The 11,836-nt window shown below is 42.3% G+C and overlaps 1 protein-coding gene across 2 annotated transcripts in view; it reads right to left on the bottom strand.

Annotated features, from left to right (window-relative positions):
• The window catches only part of SLC39A5 (solute carrier family 39 member 5), a 71,534-nt gene extending 60,026 nt beyond the window's left edge, over positions 1 to 11,508 (bottom strand). For both annotated transcript variants that reach the window (XM_089679891.1, XM_089679885.1), the window contains exons 1-2: positions 11,397 to 11,508; positions 2,727 to 2,999 (exon numbers count right to left, since the gene is read on the bottom strand). In XM_089679891.1, the coding sequence (XP_089536017.1) occupies positions 2,727 to 2,999; positions 11,397 to 11,399 (276 nt within the window). In that variant the 5' untranslated portion in view covers positions 11,400 to 11,508. The remainder of the gene's footprint in view (positions 1 to 2,726; positions 3,000 to 11,396) is intronic.
• Positions 11,509 to 11,836: the final 328 nt, after the last annotated feature.

An 11,836-nucleotide genomic window follows, 5' to 3' on the forward strand; every position in this document is an offset into this window, starting at 1 on the left:
CTGCGGACAGCACAGGGATGACCAGAGACTGCGGACAGCACAGGGATGACCAGAGACTGCGGACAGCACAGGGATGACCAGAGACTGCGGACCTTTGGGGAGGTGGGGAGCGGGTACCTGAATTTGACAGGTACCCGCTCTTACTTCCGCAGAGTTTTTGTTTGATCTTACCTGTTCCTCGATCCAGCCATGCGCTGTCTTCCCGGCTTCTGTAATGGCGCTCGGCATGACAGCCGGGTGCCCAGTGCGCATGAGCGAGAAGCACTTGAGCTTTGTGATTGGTCCGGCGGCTTCTGGGATCTGTCATGTGTCCCAGTTACCGCCTTACCATTCACAAAAAGCACCGTTTCTTGCGCATGCGCACTTGGCACCCAGCTGTCATGCCCAGTGCCCACACTACAGAAGCCAGAAGACAGCGCGCCGCTGGATAGAGGAACAGGTAAGGTCCCGCTGCAGAGCTGAGCGGCCGGCCCGGTATTCTGACACGGCCGCGGTGGAAATACCGGACCGGCCGCTCCATATTCGCTCCATAAGACGCACTGACATTTCCCCCCCAGTTTTGGGGAAGAAAAAGTGCGTCTTATATAGAGATGAGCGAATCGAACCAGGCGAAGTGGAATTTGATTCGAATTTCAGGAAAAATTCGATTCGCATCGAATCCGAATATTAGCCTACTTCGGGTGCGTGAATCAGATTTTTCCCGATCAGCCGGCAAAAGTGTCCCTGCAGAGAGCTCCGCTATTTCTGACAGTTCTCTGACAGTTCCTTCACATGTACAGCGGTTGAAACATTGTATCTATTTGTTTCCATTTAGGATACAGATGTTTTTATTCGGAAACAGATACAATGTTTCAACCGCTGTAAATGTGAAAGTCAGAGAACTGTCAGAAATAGAGGAGCTCTGCAGATACACTTAGCGGAGCTCTGCAGATACACTTTTTGCCGGTTTGGAATTCTTCTTATTTTCATCCTACTTCTTCTTCTTCTTCTTCTTCATCCTCATCCTCAGAAGAAGAAGAAGAGGATGAGGATGAAGAAGAAGAAGTAGGATGAAAATAAGAAGAATTCCAAGCCGGCAAAAAGTGTATCTGCAGAGCTCCTCTAAGTGTATCTGCAGAATAGAGGAGCTCTGCAGATACACTTTTTGCCGGCTTGGAATTCTTCTTATTTTCATCCTACTTCTTCTTCTTCTTCCTCTTCATCCTCATCCTCTTCTTCTGAGGATGAGGATGAAGAAGAAGAAGAAGTAGGATGAAAATAAGAATTCCAAGCCGGCAAAAAGTGTATCTGCAGAGCTCCTCTATTCTGCAGATACACTTAGAGGAGCTCTGCAGATACACTTTTTGCCGGCTTGGAATTCTTCTTATTTTCATCCTACTTCTTCTTCTTCATCCTCATCCTCAGAAGAAGAAGAAGAGGATGAGGATGAGGATGAAGAAGAAGAAGAAGAAGTAGGATGAAAATAAGAAGAATTCCAAGCCGGCAAAAAGTTTATCTGCAGAGCTCCTCTATTCTGCAGATACACTTAGAGGAGCTCTACAGATACACTTTTTGCCGGCTTGGAATTCTTCTTATTTTCATCCTACTTCTTCTTCTTCTTCTTCATCCTCATCCTCAGAAGAAGAAGAGGATGAGGATGAAGAAGAAGAAGAAGTAGGATGAAAATAAGAAGAATTCCAAGCCGGCAAAAAGTGTATCTGCAGAGCTCCGCTAAGTGTATCTGCAGAGCTCCGCTATTTCTGACAGTTCTGTGACATTCCCTCCATACAGCGGTTGAAACATTGTATCTATTGGTTTCCTTCTCCTCCTTCTCCTTCTCCTTCTTCTCATCCTTCTCCTTCTTCTCATCCTTCTCCTTCTCCTTCTCCATCTTCTCATCCTTCTCCTTCTCCTTCTCCATCTTCTCATCCTTCTCCTTCTCCTTCTCCATCTTCTCATCCTTCTCCTTCTCCTTCTCCATCTTCTCATCCTTCTCCTTCTCCTTCTCCATCTTCTCATCCTTCTCCTTCTCCTTCTCCATCTTCTCATCCTTCTCCTTCTCCTTCTCCATCTTCTCATCCTTCTCCTTCTCCTTCTCCATCTTCTCATCCTTCTCCTTCTCCTTCTCCATCTCCTTCTCCATCTTCTCATCCTTCTCCTTCTCCTTCTCCATCTTCTCATCCTTCTCATCCTTCTCATCCTTCTCATCCTTCTCATCCTTCTCATCCTTCTCATCCTTCTCATCCTTCTCATCCTTCTCATCCTTCTCATCCTTCTCATCCTTCTCATCCTTCTCATCCTTCTCATCCTTCTCATCCTTCTCATCCTTCTCATCCTTCTCATCCTTCTCATCCTTCTCATCCTTCTCATCCTTCTCATCCTTCTCCTTCTCCTCATCCTCATCCTTCTCCTCATCCTTATCCTTATCCTTATCCTTCTCCTTCTCCTTCTCCTCATCCTTCTTCTTCCTCATCTCCAAGGGCATTTAAATTAAAGGTACAGTGTTCTGCACTAATTTAAAGGCTCTCTGAAGCCTAGAAACCCTTTTAATAAGTTAAATTCGTAGCGAATTAATTCGCATCGAATCGAATTTCTTCCTCAAATTCGGCGAATCAGCCGAATCGAATTTTTGAATAATTCGCTCATCTCTAGTCTTATACGGCGAAAAATACGGTACATGTGTTATATTTGTGTCCTGACATAAGCATAAATTTTTCTTATGTTATGTTTCACATTGACTCATTCACCTGTACTTCTCCAAGCCCAAGATTTCTCAGTAAAAGTGTGAGCCCCTGGTAAGTCATTGTGTTATTTTCACCATACATGTGAAACAGCTGCCGAAGGTAGAACCCTTGTTCCTTCTTGGCCTCCTCCAGAGAGGTGATGTTGCTTAACAACTTAGGGGGCTTTTGTTTGCTTGAAGTGACATTCTGAAAGTGTAATTTGTCCAGACATGCAGAGGACGAGCAGAATATCCAGAAGATGGAAGCAAGCACAAGCCAGACCCTATACAACAGCATCTGAAATCAAAGAAAAATAAAGAATTTAGCTGGCCATAGATGGATAGAAAATTGCTAGAAAATTCATTCGAAACACTTGATCGTTTGACTTGCTAAATGTTAGTGGGCTCATATTGATTATCAAAATGCATCGTGTTTTGGCAAAAAAAAAAGTCACATTGGAATTTTTTGTACAAACAAATGATTTTCAAAGAGTGAGTAGCGCAATCGATCCGGAATCAATTGGGTATAACATAAAAAAAAAAATCATACTACGCATGAGCACATTCTGCATTTTGAAACTGATCGATAAACAAATTTACCTTTTATGTTGTAAACCAGGGGTCTCCAAACTTTTCAAACAAAGGGCCGGTTTATGGTCTTTCAGACTTTAAGAGGGCCGGAATGTGGCCAGTGGGGGTCGAAATTTTTCAGGCCTAGCATTAGTGAGACTAAACATGGCCTCAGGGATGGTGGTCAGTAGGAGGAAGACTAGTGCCCCATCATTGGTATTAATGGGAGGAATAGTACCACATACAGGTGCAACTCGAAAAATTTGAATATCGTGCAAACGTTCATTTATTTCAGTAATGCATCTTAAAAGGTGAAAATAATATGAGATAGACTCATTACATGCAAAGCAAGATAGTTCAAACCGTGATTTGTCATAATTGTGTTGATTATGGCTTACAGTTCATGAAAACCCCAAATCCACAATCTCAGAAAACTAGATTATGAAAAGGTGCAATATTCTAGGCTCAAAGTGTCCCACTCTAATCAGCTAATTAAGCCATAACACCTGCAAAGGGTTCCTGAGCCTTTAAATGGTCTCTCAGTCTGGTTCAATAGGAATCACAATCATGGGAAAGACTGCTGACCTGACAGTTGTGCAGAAAACCATCATTGACACCCTCCATAAGGAGGGAAAGCCTCAAAAGGTAATTGCAAAAGAAGTTGGATGTTCCCAAAGTGCTGTATCAAAGCACATTAATAGAAAGTTATATGGAAGGGAAAAGTGTGGAAGAAAAAGGTGCACAAGCAGCAGGGATGACCGCAGCCTGGAGAGGATTGTCAGGAAAAGGCCATTCAAAAGTGTTAGGGACTTTCAGAAGCAGTGGGCTGAGGCTGGAGTCAGTGCATCAAGAGCTACCACACACAGACGGATCCTGGACATGGGCCTCAAATGTAGTATTCCTCTCGTCAAGTCGCTCCTGAACAACAAACAACGTCAGAAGCGTCTTACCTGGGCTAAAGAAAAACAGACCTGGTCTGTTGCTCAGTGGTCCAAAGTCCTCTTTTCTGATGAGAGCAACTTTTGCATCTCATTTGGAAACCAAGGACCCAGAGTATAGAGGAAGAATGGAGAGGCACACACTGCAAGATGCTTTCCACAGTCTGTGTTGATTTGGGGAGCCATGTCATCTGCTGGTGTTGGTCCACTGTGCTTCATTAAGTCCAGGGTCAACGCAGCCGTCTACCAGGAGATTTTGGAGCACTTCATGCTTCCTTCTGCAGACGGGCTTTATGGGGATGCTGACTTCATTTTCCAGCAGGACCTGGCACCTGCCCACACAAAAGCCAAAATCACCAAAACCTGGTTCAATGACCGTGGGATTACTGTGCTTGATTGGCCAGCAAACTCGCCTGACCTGAACCCCATAGAGAATCTATGGGGCATTGCCAAGAGAAAGATGAGAGACATGAGACCGAACAATGCAGAAGAGCTGAAGAGTAGTGCCCCATCATTGGTATTAATGGGAGGAATAGTACCACATAAGTTATCAGTAGTGCCTCATTGTTGGTGTCAGTGGGAGGGAGGAATACTGCTTCATATCATTGGGAGGAATAGTGCCCCAAGGGCCAGATAAAAGCTAGCAAAGGGCCACAGATTATATATACAAAAATACCTTCACCTTTCCCTTGTAAAATAATGTTAGATAAAGAGTGTAAGCTCTGTAATCATCATATATAACTTATCTCTTTGTGGTCTATCCCACAAGTAGTTTATGAGTATGGTTTAAGTTAGAGGACCACCCCACCCAGGGGAATGAGCAAGCATTTATCATATTGAATTTTTGATTTTGGTATTGGGCAACCAGAACCCTTCAGACACTTAGTATGGGTTCACACAGATGCGGTGTGGCCAGGAGCGGACTGACCATTTGGAAACTCGGGCACTGCCCGAGGGCCCGGGGTCAGTAAGGGGCCCCATGAGATGCCCCTGGTACCTTTTTCATAGGCTGAGTTTGGGCAAGGACACAGGGGCCCCATGATCCCCTATTGCCCGGGGGCCCCATGAGTTGTCAGTCCGCCCCTGGGTGTGGCGCATCACATTTCTTTTGCACAGGAACTGCAACACATCAGTGTGAACCCAGACTTAAGTCCCATCGTGCTGTGGTAAAAACATGTGTATTCCGGCTGAAAAAAACCCGTTCAGGCATTCAGAAGGCAGCAGTATTGCCTTGTGAATGCCTGCAGACATACCTTTTGCTGAAAAGTGATCGACTTTTTCAGAAAGCAACATTGGGACCAACTAAAACTGGCCATAGATGGATAGAAATTAGGCTGGTTTAGTGAGGAGAGGCCAAATTTCGATCCATTCCTGTTAGATCGACTATGTATGGAAAAAATGGTGTAGCACTGCATATGTGAGAAATTTTTTTATGTGTGTAAAGTGCTACAGTACACCTCCACCACTCATATAAATACAACGTAAATCAACCAAGAAAATGAGTCAAGGTGCATGTAATACTACAGTACACTCCCTTCCCTGTGCTTTTACAGTATATATATTTATACACATACTTATACTGTAGGTGTATAAAAGCATATAATAAATCAGCAATGTTAGCTTGAGGTACGGCGGTGATCAGGATGCTGGTATGATGTATGACGGTGATCAGGGTGTTGGTATGGCAGTGATCAGATTGCTGGTATGGCATATGGCGGTGATCAGTGCACTGTTATGGGGTATGACGGTGATCAGGGCGTTGGTATGGCAGTGATCAGGGTGCTCGTATGGCATATGGCGGTGATCAGGACGCTGGTATGGTGGTGATCAGGACATTGGTATGATGTATGACGGTGATCAGGGTGCTGGTATGGCATATGGCGGTGATCAGGGCACTGGTATGGAGTATGGCGGTGATCAGGGCACTGGTATGGTGGATGATGGCGATCAGGGTGATGGTATGGCGGCGATCAGGGTGATGGTATGGCAGTGATCAGGGTGATGGTATGGCAGTGATCAGGGTGATGGTATGGAAAATGGTGGTAATCAGGGCACTGGTATGGGGTGTGGTGGTGATCAAGACACTGTTATGGTGGTGATCAGGCCATTGGTATGATGTATGATGGTGATCAGGGTGATGGTATGTCAGTGATCAGGGTGCTGGTATGGCATATGACGGTGATCAGGGCACTGGTATGGAGGTGATCAGGACATTGGTATGGTGTATGGCAGTGTTCTTGTGAGCACTGGGACAGGTGGCAGGGGCTGGCTACACACTTTCTTGTTCCTACACTGGGCAGTGATAAGGGACACTAGAACTGGCTGGCACAACAATCAGTGAGTGTACATGCAGCCTGACAGGCTACTGTACACTCACAAACTGCTGTATCGGTTCTCTCTGCTCTCACAGTGAGAGCAGAGAGAACCAATCTTTAATTTCAGTTTCTTGTGTTTACTATATGATTGCTGTTATTGGACACAGCAATCACATGGGTAAAACACCATGTGATCACCCAGAGACAGCGGTAATGTGATCCGCTGTGTACGGGCAACATACTAACACCTTGGGATCCAAGGTGTGCACTCTGTGAGCTGCCGAAGTCGGATAATATACATGTACATAGCTGCATCTACACAGCTTCCCGTCCGCCGTCTATAGACTGTGGGTGGACAGGAAGCAGTTAAGTAACTAGATAGCTATTTTTATGGTGCAATGGAGGTGCATTACAAATTCCAGCCCAAACCTTCCTTTTTTAGCTTTGGATGGAGTAGGGAAGAGTTTGAATCCGTACTAAGTTTTTATTGCGGTCATTGGGAAGGGAAGTTGGTCGTAAAGCCAGAGTTCTGTAATAAAGATGCTCAGAATAGAAAACACTTTTTTAAATATAATTGGGAAGGTTCAGAATCTTTGTGATTTTTTTTGTTGCTATCTGCATTCCCATTAGCAAGACACGGCAAAAACTCATATGTGTTTTTGCTACAGATCAGTGTTAAAGTAGCCTTATAGTGATCTAAAATGATCACACAAAGACAATATAACATACTGAGATTCTATCTATTCACTGCTCCATTACTGGAATATATACTATAGTATGATACCTACCAGTTTGGGTGTATGTGGTGAATTAGCTGCCGTAGATGCTCCTTCCTGCTCCCATCGGCAAGCTGTCACATATCCCACTTGCATTCACATCAAAACTATGCTGACCAATGTGGTTTGCCTTTCCACCCCTACATTTGGCCATTGGAATACAAATGAAGCCTTGGATGGGGGAAGGGTGCAGAAACGTGGCTCTGACTTCCATAGAAAAGTTAATGTTTACTCATCAAAATATTTTCTAATTTTAGATTGCACCTTTGCAAAACTTTTTTTTGCAAAATTAGTACAATATATTTTTATACCTAAAGACTATGGAAAGGCTGACATTTTACAAGGATCAATGATTGATGGTGACTGCTCTGCCTGTACTCTGTACAGCTGTCAAAGGGTTGTTGACTAGGAGCCTTGTCCTATGTCTTTGGCTTCTGAGCAATCATGGCATTATAGGTAAGATAATCAGATAATTTATTGGCATTGTATACACAGAACAAAATTTATCAGAGTACTCTGGCGCTATATAAATCCTGTTTAATAATAATACTCTCTAAGCCAGCCATGCATGGATCGTAATTCAGCTGCTTCAGCAGGGACCAGCCAAATTTCAATCCAACTATGGACAGATTGGTTGTATAGAAGTTGACCTCTGTCCAACTAGATGGTTGTTTCCCCCCCCCCCTCGATCAATGCTACCGGCTATAGCTGGCAACACTTCTCATTGTATTATGACAGCGGGGAACTCTCCCCACTGTCAGAATACAATAGCTCTGCAGGAGGAATTCCCCCTTTAACACCAAGTGTGTTGATGGGGGAATCTAATCTTTCTTTTTTGTTCAACCTGCTGGTTGAACAACAAAATGCATCATCTATGGCAGTGGTCTCCAAACTGTGGCCCGAGGGCCAGATGTGGCCCTTTGCTATCCTTTATCTGGCTCTTGAGGCACTATTCCTCCCACTTATACAAATGATGGGGCACTATACCTCCTGTTACTGACCACCAACCTTGAGGCCATGTTTATTCTCACTTGTGCTGGGCCTGGGACATTTTCTACCCCCACTGGCCACAGTCTTGCCCCACCAAAATCTGAAGGATAGTAAACTGGCCCTTTGCTTGAAATGTTTAGAGACCGCCTGCCTTATACTGTACAACAAGAATTTAAAATATGTCTCAACACAACCACACATAATGTACATACTCTTAACACATGCCCACATATCTGTTCTTAAATATTGTAAAAATGTAAAATATAAACATTGACCACAAGCCTGTTTAAAGCTCCTGGGGAAAAAAACAGTCTCTGTTGTGCTTGTTTCACTGGAAAACAAGTATTTTGAGACCATAACAATTCCTTCGTAATACGTACACCCCAAAGTTTTAGAGCGTCCAACCTTTCTACCTCCTAACCACCTGGGCAATGATTGATCTTTATGTCCTATAATCCACTATTTTTTCATTAGTTTTTGCAGTATTAAATAATTTTCCATACACCCCTCAACCAAATGTTGAATTTCCTGCCTATAAGCTGTCTCATCATTATCTTGTATGACTCCAACTAAAGTGGTGTTATTAGCAAACTTTATTTATTACAGGTACTTATATAGCGCCGTCAATTTACTCAGCTCTTTTCATATATATTGTACATTCTTTACGCATCGCTTTACATGCATGTATTGTACATTCATATCAGTACCTAACCCCCAAGGGGCATACAATCTAAGGTCCCTAACTCACATTCGTACATACACATACTGTTGGAGATACAACAGCACATACTAGGGCCAATTAACCTACCAGCATGTTTTTTTTAACCTTTTCACTAATTTAGGAACTACTGTGTTAAATGCTGAATTAGAATCAATAAATAACATCCTAACATATGTGTTAGGGTGCTCAAGATGTGTCAAAGTAGTTTGCAAAGCAATAGAAATAGCATTATCTGTGGCAGCACAGTGGCTAAATGGTTAGCACTTCCACCTGGAGTTTGCATGTTCTCCCTGTACCTGTGTGGGTTTTCTCCCACACTTCAAAGACATGCTGGTAGGTTAATTGGCTTGTGTCTAAATTGTCCCTAGTATGTGTATGTATGAATGTAAGTTAGGGACCTTAGATTGTACACTCCTTGAGGGTTAGGGACTGATGTGAATGTAATATATATATGTATCTATATACACACACACATATATATATAGCACTGTGCAAATTGACAGCTCTATATGAGTACTTCTAATAAATAAAATAAATAAATCTGTTTGCACAATAGGCAAACTGATACTTTTCCATATCAACAGGAATGCTTGCAATAAGATGTTCTAATGCAAACCTCTTCAAACACTTCATGATGACAGGAGATAACGCAACTGGACGATAATCATTTAAGCATTTTGCTGCAGATTTTTTTTATTGGGACAATAATAGTAGATTTATAAAGGCACTGCAGCTTGTCGCAGCAACAAATTAAATGCATCAGTAAAAACACCTGCTAACTGATCTGCACATACCCTCAGTATACTGACTGATACCCCATCTGGTCCTGCTGCCTTTCTGATGTCAGTCTTCCTCAAACGTGATCTGACCTCATGTGTTTTTAATACCAATATATGCCCTCCACAGGTTCCTTACTAGGTCTTCACATCTCAGATTTTAATCCTCAAATCAAGCAAAAAAATTGGTTTAAGGTGTCAGAGTACTTTACAATTTAAAATTTACCATTGCTTTAATCCCCCTCCACATGCTGTGAGAATTTTGATTCATTTATACATTCGCTTAGCCTCTCTAATTCCCTTTTTTTTAATTTTTTTTTTATTAATTCCAAGTTTTCTTGTAGACCATAGGGTCACCTGATCTAAAGACCACATCTCTCACTCTAAGCTGAGCCTTCACTTGACCATCCAGCCATGACTTTTATTTGGGAATACCTTTAGGCTTCATACAAATTAGCATTTTTTTTTTTCACTCAAAAACTGATGGATAAAAAACGCTGGTAATAGTGGGGTTTTTTTAGTAGTGTTCAGAGGTGTTTAGGAGCAATAGCATTTTACAGTACATGTAGAGGGAAACAAAAGCTAAAAAAAGAGCTAGAAAAAAGCTGTTTAGGAGCAGTTTAGCGTTATTTCTTGCTGGAAAAACGCTCCAAAAATCTCTACAAAACAATTTTTTTTTTTAGACGCTGATCACGAACAGCCTAAAGTAGTGTGCATGGACACATAGGATAATATTATGTAGCTTCTAGGAGCAGAAAAAAAAATATGCTGATAATAGCTCCTAGGAGCTTAAAAAACACTAGTGTGCATGGAGCCTAATACTTTTTTGTAACCAGTAACACCGCCATAAAAAATTAATATACAGTAGAACAAATGAAGCATATACCTCTAAATCCATATCCTGTGCAAATACATTGCAATCTGTCAATCCTACGCACTCTTGCAAGAGTGAATTTGCCTCCTCACTCCAAACCTGTATAGTTTTAAATTTTACAAACAAAAAGGCTTATAACATGGAATTATCATTACAGAGGCACGATGGATCAAGATGTGGCAACAAAGTAGCTTTTTATACACTGCAAACATATAATTCCTCCATAGCCAGTATAGAATTTGCCTGTGGGGGTATGCACAGAATGATAATATTAGTAAATTCTCTTGGTATAAAAAAAATGGTCTACATGTTAACATAAAATATTCCAAATCAGATGAACAATATGGTTGGTGGGTATTAGGGGGGTGGCAAGCACCCCATTCTGATGCATATATTTACAGATTCAAAGCCATTGATAACCTCTTTATGAAAATGCTAGCTGCCTAACAGTCATGCTGATCCTTTACCCTCAATACTTACAGAATCATTGACCTGCCACTAGAATGCAGAAAATGAAGTCAGAGAACCTTACAAGTAAGCTTTCTCTAGGTCAGTGACTCAAAGTATCGGACCCATTAATCAGATTGCCAGTTGAGGAACAAACATTTCTTATGGTGATCAGTAACGGCAGCCTCCATATGTCTCCAGTGACTTTCCCTTAGAGCACTACCTACATACACAATTGTGAAAAAGATCCAAAAAGACCAACTGCAAACCCACATTCACAATATTTACCATTGTATATAGTAGAGATCAACTCTGCAATCTTCTCTCCTGCATTGGCATCATATACAGTCCAGTCCAGGTATATAACATGACAATCAGATCAGGATTTACTTGTTACTCCTCTCATACAGGTAAAATGAAACTGCCCACATTCCAAAAGGTCAAAGTTTCACCATCCGGGAAAATGACAACAAGTGTGATGCTGCTGCCACTCACTGGGGGAACTGGCTCTTTCCAGCAGCGTCAGGTCTAAATGACACACACACCTGGTTAGGAAGTAGTGTCAGGTCCTAAACTGGCCATACACTATACAATCAGGCTCCATTTTCAAACTGCGCTGTTAAAATGTCAAATCGCACATCAGCATGTTCACGTACCATTCATTTCAATGGAAAATAAAAACTTGGTGCGCTTCTTCCACGATTGTTGTGCGATTTTTCATGCGACAA

Source organism: Staurois parvus, unplaced genomic scaffold (assembly GCF_062004578.1).
Source record: "Staurois parvus isolate SC_StPar_1 unplaced genomic scaffold, SC_StPar_1.0 ptg000017l, whole genome shotgun sequence".
Classification (NCBI taxonomy): Eukaryota; Metazoa; Chordata; class Amphibia; order Anura; family Ranidae; genus Staurois; species Staurois parvus.